This window comes from Sciurus carolinensis, chromosome 14 (genome assembly GCF_902686445.1).
Source record: "Sciurus carolinensis chromosome 14, mSciCar1.2, whole genome shotgun sequence".
NCBI classification, from domain to species: Eukaryota; Metazoa; Chordata; class Mammalia; order Rodentia; family Sciuridae; genus Sciurus; species Sciurus carolinensis.
The window spans coordinates 33,960,076-33,978,250 of record NC_062226.1 but is presented as its reverse complement, the minus strand read 5'-3'; the positions used below and the strand labels follow the sequence as shown (position 1 = coordinate 33,978,250).

The window sequence follows — 18,175 nt, the reverse complement described above, 5'->3', positions numbered from 1 at the left end:
TAAAAAATTGATGTTATTGTTACATCAATAATTGAACACAACATACAAGAAAATTATATACTCCCCAAATTTTAAAAGTACAGATTTAGTCAATTATCAGCTCTTAAGAATAAATCAAATAAATGTTTGTTCTTAGAGGGAAAATCAATTATTCACCCCTTGTTTTGTCTCTTCACTACTTCCCCCAAATGTATATATACACATACCCACATGTGCACACACACACACACACACACACACACACACAGAATATTGCCTTAAAAAATATTAGTTCTCAACCTTCAAATATAGCCTAAAATCAAGGGAGAAATTAAGTTAAAATATTAATGAAAATTATAGAGATTTCTACAATATTTTGAGAAAAATCACACACATAACATTAGTAAGATGGACTTTCCATTGGAATACAGCTTTATGGTTGAGCATTGTTAAAACAAAACATAACTATAGACATCATTTTCTGGATGAATTTCTTGAGGAACACATGGAATTGCTGGTATTTCTGGTTCTTCTACTTTAGGTTTTTCTTTCACTTCTGTAAAATCAAATGAAACACAAAAATAGGTTAAATAAATAGTATTGGGACAATTGAAGGGGGAAAAGCAACCTTACCTCATACCATGCACGAAAGTAAATTTCGGATGGACTAAACATTTAAATATTAAAATACCATGTTATGGAAATAAGTTTTTATAATCTTAGAATTCTAAGCAAGACAAAGACCAAAAACCATAAAGGAAAAGATTGACAAGTTTGAATTTCTTTCTTTTTTTTTTTTTTTTTTTTTTTGTGGTGCTGGGGATTGAACCCAGGGCCTTATGCATTCAAGGCAAGCACTGTACCAACTGAACTATATCCCCAGCCCACAAGTTTGAATTTCTAAAAATTCAAATTCTATATGGTAAAACCCACTATAAACAAAATTAAACTGTAAACACTAATGTTTACATGTTTAGAAGAATTAAAAGAATTTTTGTTTTGGTTTTGGTTCTGGGGAATCAGACCCAGATGGGTGCATGCTAGGCAAGCACTATACCACTGAGCTATGCTCTGGCCCTTGCAAAAAAATTTTAAATGTTATATGCAGTGATAACAAGGATACAGAAAAAAGGACATTTATAAAAATTTTGGTGTGTGCAAACTGCTATGCCACTTTTGGAGACTAGTCTTACTGAATGCATTCAAATGTGAGTACTCTGTGGGCCCAGTAATTCAACTGCTAGGGACTCACCCAAAGGAAATAATCAGACAAGCTTCTGGTGCCTCATTTACTTCTATATAAAGGGGGACTATTACTTAAACTATTAGGGTTTAAAACTTTGGATAAAATAATTCATCTAAAATATTTCATACAGGGCACACAGAAAGTACTAAATTCATGTTATATAGTAACTTTGACTCCCAGTGATGTTCATTGAACATTGTTGTGTAGTAAAACTTGGCAGTAACCTAAATATTTATCATTGCAAGGACTGGTTGGATAAATTATTGTCCACACATACAGTACAATACTATGCAGCTGTTGCATAAGATGTTATAAGGATGACCATAATCATAATATAAATGAAAGTGACAGAAAAGAATTATTGTACTAGCTCATTTGTTAAAATAATTTTAACACTTGGGATTTGGAGATAGGAGATGGTGTCTGTGTTCACTTCATATTGCGTAAATGTATTATAATAAATGTTTATTACTTTTATAATCAGCAAAAATAGATATTCCCTTTTGTTTGGTAAGACCAAAAATTAAATGAGCATTAATTGCATGCCCATATTGGAATGCAGCTGTTAAAATCCAGGGGGTTGTGTTGACCAGACAGAACTGCTTCGCTTCTGTCAGCACAAGTAGAGCTTCATATGAGTTCTTTTTAAAACTTCTTTGGTTCCTCAAAACCTGCTTTACTTGGAAGCCAGTTAATACCAAGTTTTTTTGTTTGTTTGTTTTGCAGTGCTGGGGATTGAACCCAGGACCTTAGTGCTTGTGAGGCATGCACTCTACCAACAGAGCTATCTCCCCAGCCCCAACACCAAGTTTTTGTTAGACTTATCTTTAGCAGAAAGAGCAAATAAGCTACCAAAGGGATTTCTTTTGAGAATAATTTCCTGGAAATAACCCTGATCTAATAGGCTCAGCCCATTTCTCTGTATTTTTATTGATTTATTTATTTGTTTGATTGTTTAGGGGGTGTTGTTGTTGTGGTTCTGGAACTCATGCATGCTGGGCAAGTGCTCTACAACTAAGCTAAACCCCCCAGACTTAGCCCATTTCTTAACTGTCTGCAGTATAATAAAATAAAGAGAATCGAAATTCACAGTTTTTTCCAAGGCGAGTCAAATTAAAAAAAGATTGGTCACATTATTTTCAAAATACTATGCTTGGGAAAAAGCTTTTCAAGGAACAAATTTGGTTTTTTGGTAAACCTGATAAAACCTAAAAGAATGAGTTTCCTAGCATCTTTAGTACCTTGTACTATGAATTTTCTTGCCTTTAGTTTATCAGGAAAATTGCATTTCCCAGAAAAGTTCATTCATTAAGCTTTCTTGTTAATCTCAATTTAATTGTCCTTCTAAAATATTTTGCTCATGATTCATACTATACTGGAATTCATTTCACTGACTATAGATTCTCAAAATAGATGGTATGCCAAAGTACCTATGGTACAGGCTTGTACTTCAATTATTTTCTTTTAATCCTTTGGAAATGTGCCAACACAGAATGTTGGTGCATGAAAATACATTTTACTTGCACTTAGCCAGATGATAGTCACAGTGCCCCTGAGGTAACTAGAAGGCTGTAAATCATGACTGGCTGAAATGTACCTATGTTGTTGCTATGAAGAGCCCCCTACCTTGAGGAAAAGTGTTAACATGCTCAGCATCTTCCTGGTATGCTTCAGGATCCTGGCCTTGGGGCCAACCTGTTTCTCCATTTGGTTCTGGAAGACATTGTATAGGCATGTCCTTATTTCTATACGTCTTAGTGGAGAGGTCTTCAGGCCCAGGTATGTCAGGTGAATATTCTCCAGGCTCAGGTGTTTCTTGGTATGTGTCAGGTGAATATCCTCCAGGCCCAGGTGTTTCTTCATATATGTCAGGTGAACATTCTTCAGGAGCAGGTGTCTCTTGGATTGTTTTAGGAGAGGAGGTTGGAAGCACAGATATTTCTGTGTGTGTTTCATGAGAGAAGTATTCGGGTTCAACTGTTTCTTGGCATGTTTTTGTAGAAAGATCTTTAGGCACAGCTATGTCTTGTATTTTGGGAAAGAAACCTTTAGCCTCAGTTGTTGCTTGATCTGGCTCAGAATTGAATTCCTCCAGTCCAGCTGTGTTTCGGTATGTGTCAAGAGGATAGCTGTTAGGCACATCTGGATTGGGAGATGCTTCAGTAGAGCATCCTTCCAGGTCAGCTGCATAATCAGATGTAGAAGGAAGGGCTTTGATACCAGCTGTTTCCTGACACATTTCGAGAGAGAGAACTCTGGGTTGGGTGATCTCTTGCCACATTTTGAGAGGATGGTCATGAAGTATAGCTATTTCTTGACATGTTTTAGGAGTGAGGACTTCAGGTTCAGCCATGTCTTGGCATACTTCTGAACAATGGTCGGGAAGTGCAGCTGTTTCTTGGCATGTTTTAGGAGAAAGGGTTTCAGGCGCAGCCATAGATTGGCCTGTTTCAGAATGATGATTCTGTACTACTGTTTCTTGGTACTCAGAAGAATTTTCCTGATGTATAATGCTTTCTTGATGTATTTGAGAAGAATGTTCCTCTGTCACAGCTCTTCTGGGGAAGACTGCCAAAGGAAGGGCTTCAGCTACACCCCCAGGTGGCTCAGTTTCTCTCTCTGTAGGTGCCAGGGCTTCCTCCATCATTTTCTTTTCTCTTCCTGACCAAGCCTTCGCCTTCCGTTCTGCATTCTGTTGTCTCTTTCGGCCTCTTTGATTTTGTCTTCCTGTTTTCTGCTGCTTGCGTTTTTTCTGTTCTCTGCAGAAAGATCAGAATTAGCATCAAAAAAAGGCTACAGATTTCAAACAAAGACTTCTAATGACAGTCCCAGGTCCCTCCCTGCCTTGTTGCAGGACCTTGAACAACTCACTCAATCTCTCTGGGTCCCAATCTCCTTGTTTGTAAAATGAACAGTGCTAGAATGTTCATGATTGTTAGGAAATGTTTCTCCAGGGCTTTTTGGCTTTGATGCCTTGCTTACCAGTATAGAGTGTGAGTGTGTGTGTGTGTGTGTGTGTGTGTGTGTGTTTGACAGTGTGTGCTTAAAGTTTGGACATGGAAAAGGTATGATTCCTGCTATAAATTGAGAACATGGGAACTGGGGTTGTGGCTCAGCGGTAGAGCGCTTGCCTAGCACGTGTGAGGCACTGGGTTCGACTCTCAGCACCACATAAAAAATGAATAAATAAAGTTATTATGTCCGTGTACAAGTAAAAATATTTTTTTAAAAGCACATAGCATTCTGGTTTATACACTTGTCTCTTGGGCTGAGTCTGTGTGAGGTAGCCCCATTGTCTCCTGGGTGAACAGACACAATTGAGTCTCTAGATCTACGATGCAGGCAGGACTCCTCATCTGCAGGCAGAGGGTGTATCTGGCTTGCTTGTCTGATAGTCATCTGCAAAGAATGCTAAGGAGCTACAGTAGCTATCACATGAGGTTTACTGTACATGGAGTCAAAGCTGCAAAAAAAATTTTTTTTTTCCTTGAGGTTATGAGGCCTGGTGAACAGGTCTGAGTGGTCATATCATACCTAATTAATATATTAAAGATCTAGAAGATGAAAGGGCTTGAGTGGAAATTGAAGCCAACGACAAATTGTTAGGCATCGCAAATATAACCAAATACAGATGGTTAATGCAGATGGGTTGGGGGGTGGGGTAGGTACTATAAATAAGCATTTCATCATTTTTCTAAACCTATTGAAATTCTGTTCCACGCTACCCACTCCATGGAGCCTCCTCTAACAACACGGGGCTGAAATACCCTTCTTGCTTCGCTTTCCTGAAGGATTTATTGTAACACGCTTAAGGCAAAGAACATAGGCTGCCCCATACTGCTGTTCTTCCTGCAGAGAACATATTTCTTTCAGTAAGCTAGATGTTATTTGGAAATGAAACCAGTGTTTCTGTGTCTTTATAATGCTCAGAGTTCCTCACACATTTAAAAGACATATACCTTGTTCTACATTTGGGTGTGTTTGAAATTTTTTATAATAAAAAAGTTTTTAAAAGACTACCTCACCAAAAACAGTTTGAAGGCACAATAAAAAGGTTTTTATGTACTAGTACAAAGTAAATATTTAAAATCACATAGAAGTAAAGGAAAAATGAAGTGATGGTTGTGACATCTTTGAACTATTACTACTCCAAGTAACCATGGTAACAAGATAGGTTACAAATTTATTGTCAGGTTAAAAAAAAGAGAGATGATGCTATACCTGAATTCCTCTGGAAACACTTTTTCCTAGATATTACTAAATAATTTGTTTTATAGATCTCCATATGAGGAGATCTGAGTAAAATAAGGGTCCATATCTTCCCTGATAGTTTTTCAAAAGACACAGAAATATCTGTCTGGCTAAACATAAGTCTGTACTGTCTTATGGTCATGGGTAAGTCACTCAAACTTTCCATGCCTTGGCTTCCTTTTAGGTAAAATGAGGTAAATAATGCCTCCCCAACTTAACATGGTAGTTGTAAAAATTACATATAATAACGTACATGAATGAGTCATTCAAATACAGTACAAATTGTACTCTCATGCTAATGTAGGAAACACTTATAGTCCTTCCTCTGTGTCTAGCAGTGTCCTAAGGAATTTACTTCTTCTCTTATTTCACATAATCTTCACATCAGCCTGGTGGTGGATACTATTATCTCTGTTTTGCAGATGACAAAACTGAAGCACAGAGGAGTAACTTGACCAAGTTCAACAGCTAGGAAGTGGGGGAGTCAGGCTTCAAGTCTAGTTGTTCTGGCTCATCAGTCAGACTCTTAACCATTACCCTCTGCTGCCTTCCTCTGAAATCAGTTAAGACTCCACTGTACCTTATGGTGAGAAAAGGGCGTATCATGGAGAGTGCCATCAGAGCAAGTCTAGCCAGGTGCCAAGAGGCTCCCCAAGCTTGGCACTGTCTACTTCAGTGAGTTCCTCAGCTTTGTCCTCTCAGTGCATTAAGCTCAAAAAACCAACTCTGTCAGCACAGTGACACTAGCTCCATTTATCAGGGGCAGAGCTCATCAACCAGGCTCAGAGAGATGGATAGATAAACTTAAAGACCAATTTTTAAATGAACATTGAGTAGTACAAAGCTATACAACAGAGAATTCTCGGACTGACTGCCAAGTGCAAGGTAAACAGATGCATTCTTTCTCTGGAGTCCTTGGGAAACCAAGTAATGACCAGGAGGTTGTCAGTGGGTGTGGGGAGCTAATTGGAAAATCTTCAACAGAGGCACCTGCATCAGGACCCAGATACAGAGTTTCTGCTATAAAATTATGTGTGCATTCCTGAAAGCCCTCACTTTCTGCAAAAAACATGCACAAAAAGTAACACTGACTGGGCTCAGTGGCACATGCCTGTAATCCCAGCAGCTCTGGAGCTGAGACAGGAGGATCACAAGTTCAAAGTCAGCCTCAGCAACCTAGCGAAGACCTAAGCAACTCAGTGACCCTGTCTCTAATAAAGTATATTAAAAAGGGCTGGAGATGTGGCTCAGTGATTAAGGCCCCTGGGTTCAATCCCCGGTACCAAAAAAAAACCAAAAACAAAAAAAGTGTTTATGGGGAGAGGAGTGGGGAGGAGACTTGGGATAAACCATGCAAAACCTATGCAACTTTGTAACACTAACAGAAACAACAACTGGTACCAGGGGAGATACCTTGGTTGGTCCAGACAGGCAGCTTAGAATAACTGGAGGCTGCCTCAGGTAAGAATGTGAAAAGGCAGCAGCACCATTTCAGGCTCACAGTTGCTGAGACCTGAGCTCTGAGCCACCAAGCTGGGCACAGGAACAAGCACAAGCTGCCACATGGTGGAGAGCAGAACGTGCAAGGCCCAGAGTGTGTGCCTCTCTGGGAGGGAAGTCCTGGCGCGGGCTGAAGAGGCTCCTGCCTTCCAGGCAGCCCAGCCGCAGCCTTCCCTTCCTGCTGAAGGTTTCCGTTCTGTTCCCACTGTTCTGACTCCTCTGACAAGGAGAAATGAGCCAACGCAACTTCCACGTTATACTGACATCATCTCCCTATTTGCCAATCATATGTAAGCTAATTGGCGTTATGGGAACATCTGTGGTAGCCAAGCAGCCAGCAGGGTTCTGGGGGGAGTGACAAATGCCCTTTCTTAAGGAATGCTTTGCTTAGATCAGTGGTTCTCAACCGGGAGTGATTTTTGCCGCCTCCTCCCCACCCCGCCCTGCCCAGAAACATTTGACAACGTCTAGAGACATTTTGCCTCTCACAGCTCTGGTGGGAGGGAGGAGGTGCCATTGGCACATACAGGCCAGAAAAGGCTACCAAGCATCTAGAACGCACAGGACAACCTTCCACCACAAACAGTGATCCTGCCCATGGCATCAATAGTGCTGCCTCAGAGCTCTGGCTTAGATGGAGGCTGTATCTTGAGCTCTTTGGGCTCCCCTTTTCTTTCTGCAAGCAAGCCAGTCTCCTATGGTCACAGTCATGTTCTAAATGGTTGCAGTTCAATGCTGCCTGATTTATCATGTTCCTCTCCTTCCTCCCTGAGTACTTTGAGGGGAGATTTAGAACCCCTAAACTCTGTCACTTGTGCACAAGGTTTGGGTTTACCGAGGAGAGTTCATCAAACTCCCTCCGCAAGCCTTTTAGTAGCAGAGATCTCCTCCATGGTCTCTGCTTCCAAGGACAAGATGCTCCCGTGTTTCTATTACCAGCACAGCCAAACACCAGCTTCTCTATGATATAATTTGGCTGCTCAGTGTTTTAATAAAAAGCAGAGACAGGGATAAGATTCTACTGCCACAACTTTACGGTGTGACTCAAGGCAAAAGATTTAACCCGTTGGAGACTAGTTTCCCATTTTTGTAGAATGGGGAGGGAGCACCTGATTGACAGATTGTTGGAAATATAGAGTAGGAGTGTGCCTAGCTTCTTCCCATGTGACATATGCTCAACAAACAGTTACTTTTCCCTCCTCACAAGACATACCCAAGTAGCCATTGTGAAATTTGCTTTTCTTGGGCTTCAGCTTTTCTTTTTCTGAGCTGTTCTCTGTTGCGCAAACTCCAAGTTCCAATGACATCTGTAGGATGAAAATGGAAGTTACTGAAGAGGGTGGTGACACGTGGCATTGGTCAGTGTGGTGGAGCAGACACCTGTAACCCCAGCTACTCAGGAGACTTAAGGCAAGGAGGATGGCAGGTCTGAGGTCAGCCTATGCAAATTAATGAGATCTTGACTCAACATAAAGTAAAAGGACTGGAGATATGGCTCAGTAGAGAGCCCGTGGGTTCATTACTCAAGACCAAAAAAAAAAGAAAAGAAAAGAAAAGAAAAACCTTATTGCAAAGTGGTAAAACCCCTACGCTGGGTTTCCCTCCCAGATTTTTAAAGGGGCCATATCTTATAGTTGTCCCTCCAGACAGAGCCTGGAAGCAGACATTCAGTAAACAGTTTTGAGCTAAAAGATCAAACACCTATTCAGAAATAGTATTTGCACATAAGTGTGCTACCAACCTAAAACAAAAAAATTTTTTTGACATGGGGTCTTGTTATGGTGCCCAAGCTGATCTTGAATTTGTGAGCTCAAGCTATCCTTCACCCGGCTCCCCTCAGCCTCCTGAGTAGTTGGGACCACAGGCATTTGTCACCAGGCCCAGCCAAAATAATTTTACATGTTGTACAAATAAAAAAAGGAAAAAAGTCAGCCATGTTTTGCCATCTTTAACATAATAGCCTGTTTCCATTTTACTCCTCATTTCTCTCCAGATCCTAGACACAAGGTTGTAATAATAGCATACCCATGATTTTATCTTTTTGTTAACCTAACATTATATCAGAAGATTTTCCATGACATATTCTCCATAACTATAATTTTAATGATGACATGGTACATAATCTAGCTGATGCTTTCTCATTTACCCACTCATTCTGCTTGTATTGAGCATTTAGGTTATCATGAGGTTTGGTTTGTTTTTGTTCTGCCTTGTATATCAAACTATAATATATAATTCATTGCATAGAGCTTTTTAAATTTTTTTTCTCTCAGGTCAGTGTTTCTTCAAGTTCTTTGGAATATTAAGAGTATTATTAGAGTTTCTCCTGTTTGAGGAAAGTTAATGGGTCTTTAAAGTAGAACTTCTCGAGCCTATGGAGGGATGTAGATCTGCCCTGGACCTCCAACAGGTAGAGTGTGCCCTGTGGACCACAGTATCTTTTGTTCCTAGGACAAGAATTCTTCGTGGGAAAAATTATACTATATAGTCATCTTTTCCAACCTCTAATTAAAATCACATTGCCTTCAATTGTGAATGTTAGGTAACATGCCATGGTAGTTTTGATAGTGTGTGGCTTGGTCACTAAAAGAAATCACACACACAAAAATTTGTTCATGTTACATTGCAGTTGTTGCTGGTGCCTGAAAATATCATTTATTGCATATAGTTTGCTGGATTTGATACTATGCTTATTAGACCCATTGATATATCTTGTTATTTAATGCATATATAATAAGTACATGTTACTAAATCACAATTTCTAAATTTTCATAACTTAATATTATTGCTTCTTTTATAATCCTATATATTTAATTTTATGTATTTAAAGTGTTTACTCTAAGAAGGGATCTAGAGGTTCATTAGATTGCCAAAAAAGATCCATCAAACAAAAACTTTCAAAACATTGTCCTAGGATATTTCAAGGCCCAGAGTTCTACAAAACATTTTGAGAAACACTGCTATAAGACAGATCCAAAGCATGAGATTAGAAGTGAAAAGAATAAGTACTATAATAGCTCTTGCTACCTGTTGCCATATCTTTTTCCAAAAATTATACCAAATTTGCACCACCACAGAAGTGTAGGGACATACTCCTTTTATCATGAACGTCCAGTATTGATCATTTCCACTCACACTTGCTAAAGCAGGCTTCTTATTAATAATTTATTATTACTTTGTGTTCCTCTGGTTTATTAGAATCTTAGTACTAAAAGGCACCACAAAGTTTATTCAGCCCAGTTCTTGCTAACTAAGGTTTGACATGAATGTACTCATATATACCTTTTTTTTTTTTTTTTTTGCCAGATCCACAAAGAAGAAGGATATACTCATAGCCCCAGTCTTTCCTAACAGCCACCACCTGCAAAGGTCTCTTTCATTACCTGGATGAAGATCAGGTGTTTGATGGAGATTCAAATGAGATTGCTCCTTTCCTGAGTCCATCTTGCTGCAGTACGTTCCTGGTATTTGGTCTGACTTCCACAAGCCACCTAAAAGCTTTTTGAAAATATCAAAAACAACTAACACTTAAAAAAAGTAAGAAAAAAAGAAAGAAACCACACGCACACATTTACTTGTCACTTGACTTCCCGCCTAAAAGTTGTATCAGGATGGAACAGAACTGCAGGCAAGTTCTGCTTTCTTTATCACACTGTGCAGGTGTGAGCCAGGGCCGTGTTGGTGCTGGGTCCCTGTGTTCCACCATAGGCTACTGCCTGTACAGGGAACCCCTCTAGCACTGCCCAGCTCACACAGCCTCCAGTACAGCAGTCATTTGGTTCCATCTGCCAGCAAGTGTCTGAATTCCTTTTTGGGACACCAAACGACTGTACTGCAGGCTATGCCACACCAGGCTATGGCTGGAGGGATTGCTTTTCAAGCACAGAGGTAGCCTACTATAGAAGGAACACTGGGTCTAGATTCCAACCAGCTCGCTGGTCCAGCACAAGTCACTTCTCTTTTCTGCGACTCTCTTCCTTATTTGCAAAATGGGCAAATAATCCCTGTCTTGCATATTTCATACAGTTCTTTTGAAAGTGAAAATGAGGCGGGCTGGGGGTGTAGCTCAGTGGTGGAGCACTTGCTTAGCATGTGTAAGGCCCTGGCTTCCATCCCCAGCACTACAAAAAAAAGTGAAAATGGGGAAAATAAAAATTAGAAACTGTACTCTATATATGTAAAATTAATCTTACCAATTTTTTCCTGGATATGGCCTTTTTCCACCTTAATCTATTGCAAAGAAAGAAAGGAAGGAAGGAAGGAAGAGAGGTAGGTAGGTGAAATCTTGGTCTATATATTGTTAGATAATAGACAAAGAACCAAATTAGAAATTCGAAGCAAATTTATGCCCTTTTTGCTCACCTAGACTTTCATCCAAATAACTAGTGAATTCCACAGTAACTAATCCAGGGGAAGGTCAAAAGGCATTTCTTAATTAAATATCAACATGTTATATCCCAGAAATTAAGTTGATGGCTTAAAGGAGCCCTTCTATCTCCAAATGGTCACCCCACTTGTGAAGGCATGGTTCACAACAATCAGTAGTTTACATATATTCAAACAATCTTTTGGAAGATTTAATGGAAGAAAATATTTTGTGTATAACAGTAAGAAAAAATATATTAATACATTTGTCAATAAAAATGTGAGATCTATCAAAAATAAAAATCAAAATACCACTGAAGCAAAAAAATAGCCTTTCTACAAATTGAAGGACCATATTATTGTGTAAATTAATTTGTAAGTTTAACAAAATCTCAATGAAAACTTAACAGTTTTAAGTTATATCGCCTGATGCTAAATTTAATGAAAAAAAAATAAACATAGAAGTGGGACCAGCATTAAAACACATTAAGACATTTTTAAAAGCCTAAATAATTTAAGAGTATCACACTGGTCTATTAGCAAAACAGAATTCCCAGAAGTAAGTACACTCAGACACATATAGAAATTGAATGTATAAAGAGGACATCATCTCAAATCACTGGGAAAAGAAGTAGTCAATAAATGTTATAGGGATTAGTAAAGTAATATCCCTGCCTTACCTCATATACCATGATAAATTCCATATGTACCAAAGATATTTTTAAATAACACAACCATTAAATAATAATAAGAAAACTTGAAAATTTTTTCTTTACAAATCTGCAGTTAGCAAGAACTGTCTAACCTTTCATGACTCAAAAATCCCCAAGTCATAAATTATTTCAGTGATTTTTTGTTTCTCTCCCCATTTTTTAAATAAGAAGAAACTGGGAAACAAGGAGGGAAAGGGTTTACCTACCCAGTATTTTTTAATTTATTGCAAGCAGCACTTCTGATTCTCAGATGGATCATCTTTTTTATGCTTGATTCTGCCTGGGTTTGAAAATATGTGTGTGGATGTGAAGGTAGGAGAGAAATGAGTTTTCCAACACACTAGAAAGTACTGAGAGTGACATAACAAAAACCTGCTTACTTGCCACCGAAAGTTAACTTGGGTTTTGATGACCAAATCGTAATGGTGAGCTCTGTTTCTCAGTTCCCCAATTTTTGCCATAAGTAAATCTCTGAATCTAAAAATTCAGATAACTCAGTGAGTCCCTGCACGCTGTGTAATCTGTCTCTGGAAAAGTTTGGATTCTCAGATATGGGATTTAAATAACTCAAAGTGACTGAAGATTATAAAACAGTACTTTGTAATCTAAGCCAACGGTTTGAACATTGGTTCCTTTGGATTGTTTTAAGTTTTTTTTTTTTGAGATGGACACAATACCTTTATTTTACTTATTTATTTGTATGTGGTGCCAGGGATTGAACCCAGTGCCTCACACGTGCTAGGCAAGTGCTCCATCACTGAACCAGCCCGTTTTAATTCTTGTTAGGTTGTTTCTTATATTATGATAGTTTCATAAAATAACCTCATAGATCCTTCTAGAATACCCTCAGAGGATGCAAAAGGACTTCTTAAACAGGATTGTCCTTAGAGCTTACATCGCCCTGTTCAACAATTCAGTAAACTGAATGCCCACTCTGTGCCACCTGCGGTACAAGGCTGCCGGGTCACAGAGCTGGAGACTGCAGTCCCTGGGTTCATGGAGGAGAGAGTACACACATCTTTACTGTAAGGACTTTCGAGTCTCCATACCCTGTGACAACTTCCTAAGTTGATTCCACCCCTGCCCCATGTTCCCTGCACCTAGAGGCAGAATGTGGAAGGCCTAGGAGAGGGTGGGTTTCAAGTTAACAGCAAATTAGAGTCAATAGTGGGTGGAGGCAGCGACTGGAGATACTTTGGAGCAAACTAGATTGGAAGTCAGGCAAGGTGTCTGTGATGTGATAAGCAGACTAGGGCGGGAATTGGGGACAGAAATAGTCACACGATAACTTTACAAGCCACGGTAAATGGTTCCTTCTCTCTGTTCAAAACTTAGAATTATTACCAGAATGTGAGATGTTAGGCATTCAAGCCAGATATTTTTAACAAATGCCACCTTGTTCTAGAGTTATGTGCATATGTACCTAAAACCTCCCTCGAGGCCATAAACTCCTGGAGGGCAGTTGCAGCTCCTGATTCACCTTCTCTTTTCCACAGTTTGATCTTGTGAGCAACATGGCCCACAGTTGTCCCCATAAATGCCCTCACTCCCTGGATGCCAGGCCAGTTTCTTGGTCATGCAGGCTGGGAAGGTAGTTCCTGCACTCCAAGGGGCTGCTGCTGGGACTGCCTCATGGCAGGACCATCATCCTTCCAGTTCTTTCTACTGTCATCCATTCTGTACCCAGCACTGTCCTATGTGCTGGAGATCTAGCAGTTAAAAGCCAAAGTCCTCTCAGGGAGGGGGACAGATAAACAATAAGCAAGTAAATAAATATAAATGTTTCAGATGGGAATAAATCCATGGGAGAAAACTGAGCCGAGAATGATAGAATGAGACATGACGGGAGGTTGATGGTCTGCTCCTTTTTTTTTTTTTTTTTTTTTTTTTTTTTGTGATGAGGTCTCATTATGTTACCCAGGCTGTTCTCAAACTCTGCTCAGGTGATTCTCTTGCCTCAGCCTTCCAAGAAGCTGGGACTACAGGTGTGCACCACTGCACCTGACCTGCACTTCTTTTTTTAATATATACATATTTTTAAAAATAACATATATATATATATTAGTTGTTAATAGACCTTTATTTTATTCATTTATTTATATGCAGTGCTGAGAATCAAAGCCAGTGCCTCACACATGCTAGGCAAGTGCTCTACCACTGAGCCACAACCCCAGCCCCTGACCTGCACTTTTAATAGTGTAGTCAGGTAAGGTAGAACGGAACAGGGAGAGAGGCCATCTGTTTTGAAATCTAGGAAGGAAGGCTACCAGAAATGACCTGAGGAAAGCAGTTGGCAAGGAGGTGGGACCAGAGAGCAGCTTCTTGGCCCTTGTAGGGATATTTCTGTCCTGAGCAATGTGGATAATCGCGGGATGGTTTTGAAACCCAGAGTGATGCAACGTGACTTACATATTTAAAGGATTTTTCTGGTCACTGTGTGGGACAGCAGAAGAAGTGGAAGGGAGACAATGAGAAGCCCATTGTGACAATCCAGGTGAGAGATGGCTATGGCTTGAACTGCGATGGTAGTGGTGAAGGGTGATGAGGTTCTGGATTGCTTTATAAGTTGGAAACAGGTTGAGAGATAGAGATTCTGAGCAACTGGAAGGATGGAGTTACCATTACCAGATGGGGCAGACTGGGAGGAGAGGGTCAGGATAATGGAGAGATCATGTAGCTTGGATGTGCTATTGGATCAGGGAGAACACAGCAAAGGAGCAGCCAGTGGGCCAGAGGAAATCCAGAAAATATTATCTTCTAGAAGCCACATGGAAAAAAATGTTTTAAGGAGGGCAGACTGGTCAATTCTGTCAAATTTTGCTAACAGCTGGGGCTGGGGTTGTGGCTCAGTGGTAGAGCACTTGCCTAGCATGTGTGAGGCACTGGGTTCAGTCCTCAGCACCACATAAAAATAAATAAATAAAAGATCATCTACAAAAAAATATTTTTAAAAAATTTTTGCTAATAGGTGAAGTAAAGGAGAATTGGGAATTGTCCTTAAATGCATTTTCTAACAATCCAATTCAATTCAATTAATTACAGACTGTGGTGCCCAGAGAGGTAAAAGGTAGCTTTGGCGAGGGCATCCAGGTTAGACCAGCTACATAATTTGCTGAGACCCAGTGCAAAATGAAAATGTAGGACTTCTCTTTCTAAAATTATTAAATATTTCAAGACAGCTACGATGGAAAATTAAGCCCAGCACAGGGCCCTACTTTTAAAGTGGTCCTCTGGATCCCTGGAGCAAACTTACAAAGTAGCTGTTATTACCCTCATTTGTCAGAGCAAGAAACGGGTGCTGAGTGTATGGAGTGTTATAAGTAAGGTCACAGTTAGATTGGTAGTTGGGTCTTCAGTCTCCAAGTCTGGCCCCCTTCTACTAGACCAAACTAGGGATTGGGGGAGAGAGTTGCTCTCCTGCCTCCTGACCATCTGGAGCAAGAGAAAGGAGTGAGGACCTGTCCATGCATCTCACAGGCCTGATTGAACTGAGCAGATGGGAGGAAAGGAAACACATAGCTAAGACCCCCTGCTCTTTATGATGGAGATAATGAAGGAGCATAGGAAGAATAACTGTGGAGTAGATACAGTGAAATCATCAACATCAACTGATAGCTCAAAGCTAATGTCATTTTAGGTTATGCTGATAGAATTTTAGAGCCCCCAAACCAGGGTGAGGAGAGTCTTGTTACGTTTTAATTTCTCACACCACAGCTGAGAACATCATCCATGAAGACCATGTGAAGGGTATTTGAAAACATGTACTGGAAAGAGCAAGGGGTATAGGGCTCTGTCTTTTCCTGGCTGGGTAATTTGGGGGAAACCACTTAATTCTTTCTGATCTTCAATTTCTTGCCTTGTAAAGCAGAGGAAAGTAATTCCTAACAGGGATTCTGTGAGGATTAAAGAGATCGAGAAAGGATTTTATAAAATGAAAGTCACCATGCAGATGTTAAGTCCCTTAAGACTTGGACAATGTTAATAGTATCATTAATGATACACCTGAGCACTTTCTTACAGTACATTTAGATAGAAGGCTCATACACTTGGTTTTTGTTGTTTGTTTTGTTTTGTTTTGGAATCCAAGGTTGAATCTAGGAATGTTTTACCACTGAGCCACATCCCCAGCCCTATTTATTTTTTATTTTGAGCAGGGTCTCACTAAGGTGCTTAGAGCCTTACTAAGTGTTGTTGGCCTTGAAATTGCAATCCTCCTGCCTCAACCTCCTGAGCTGCTGGGATTAGACATGCACCACCATGCCAGCATGTACCCTTGTTTTTCTTAGCATTTCTTCCTTGTTGAAATATTTTTTTCAAAGTTTTTGAAATACTTTTCAGAGACTGGATGGAGCCTTGTTTTCCTAGGTGGGGAAGGAGAGTTTCTTGTTTCCCTCTCTGTCTGTTGATGTGTGATAAACAAGTTCTGTCTCTGCTCAAACAGACGCTGCTATACACACAGATAATGTGTTCTGTGACTTTAGAAGAGCTGCAGCCTCACTTCCATCTAGTTGGTCCCCAAACCCTTCTTCTGGCCTCTTTCAACCAATATTTCCTTGTAGCACAACATAGACAAATAACTATCTCTGCATAACCATTGGTGAGTGGATGTTTACATGGGGAAGGACCTTTCTGTTTGCCTTGAGCCACCACCACATCTCTGTCTTTCATTGCTAACTTCTTGAACTAACAATACATCCTCAGTGTCTCCTTTTCCCCTACCACTTCATTCTTGTACATCAATGTAGTGTCTGGTCGGCATTATTTTCTCATACGTCATCAACAATTTCCTAATGACCAGACTCAGTGGTCCTTCTCAGTTCATTCCTTCTGATTTCTCTGCAGCTCATGATTTGTCTGAGCACCTCTATCCTCGAACCTCTTGGTTTCTACGGAGGTGCGTTCTTCACCTCTCCCTCCTCCTCCTCGGGGGTTTCTCTTTCACTCCCTTAGATGGAGGAAGATGAGTATTTGGTCTGTATCTTTCTACTCTCCTCCTTCATTGATCCAACTGTAAATCTTTAGCTGCAACATCTATGCACTTATCTTCTAAACAAAATATTTGTGTGAGGATTAAGAGCACATGCTCTAGTGTCTCCTGGTTGTCATTCATTCCCTGGAGGTCTCATGGGACCTCAGGCTGAGCATAGCTAAAGTAAATTTATCTTCCCCAAAGTTCCTATGCTCTTGATTTCTTGGTAGGTTTGGAGCCAACACTCTAAACTTCAAATATTTAACCATTATTTCCAACTCTCCATCCCAGGCTCCTCTGTGTTTTATTTCTGTTGGGATAACTGTGTTCCTGGCCATTAGTTTATTGTTCTCGATGTCCCTCATGCTTGTTCCCTCTTTCCCTTTCTAATACCATTGCTGCAAAGGGCAACCTGAACTTCTCATTGGAGTTTACTGGAAAAGTTTCCTTAGTGGTTTATCTACTTCCACCTCCTCTTACCCTCCCTCCCTGCACAAAGAGCCAGAACATTCCTCCCCTCACTGGTTCTGAACTAGTCATTATGGTCTCAGTATTGCCTGCAGAATAAAGAAGAAACCTCACCAAGCATGGTGGCACACACCTATAATTCCTGCTACATGGGAGTCTGAGGCAGGAGGACCCCAAGTTCAAGGTCAGCCTGGGCAACTTAGTGAGGACCTGTCTCAAAATGAAAAATGAAAAATAAAAAGATCAGGGATGTAGGTCAGCAGCAGAGCACCCCTAGGTTCAAGCCCCAGGACTGGAAAAAGAAAAAGAAAATAAACAAAAACAAAAACAGAACAACAACAAAAACTAAACTTCTTAGTCTGGCCTTTAAGCCCACCCTCCCAATGCTACCTCCCGTTACGTCCCTGAAACCATGCAGGGTCTCCATTAGAGCAGCACTTGCCCTTCTTGTTTTGCCTTAAATCTTTTGAAAGCCCACACAGTACCTTTTCTCATGCCTCCTAGTTGTTCAGTGCTCTTCCCTGTCCTTGGCCATCCGAGCAGCAAGTGCCTCCATCACAAAGCCTTTGATTATGCAGGAGATGATGAGTGATGAGATGGTAGCCGCTCCACAGACTCCTGATGAGCAACCCAGCACTTACATGCATTATCTCACTTAGTCCCCTCCGTGGACAAGGAAACTGC

The 18,175-nt window shown here is 40.3% G+C and overlaps 1 protein-coding gene across 1 annotated transcript; it reads right to left on the bottom strand.

Annotated features, from left to right (window-relative positions):
• Positions 1 to 10,442, bottom strand: Hemgn (hemogen). The gene is made up of 4 exons (XM_047525574.1): positions 10,360 to 10,442; positions 8,190 to 8,283; positions 2,852 to 3,984; positions 1 to 535 (listed from the first exon to the last, which is right to left on the bottom strand). The coding sequence occupies exons 1-4, from the start codon at positions 10,418 to 10,420 to the stop codon at positions 429 to 431; spliced, it is 1,395 nt and encodes a 464-aa protein (XP_047381530.1). The 5' UTR covers positions 10,421 to 10,442; the 3' UTR covers positions 1 to 428.
• Between the last annotated feature and the right edge of the window lie 7,733 nt (positions 10,443 to 18,175).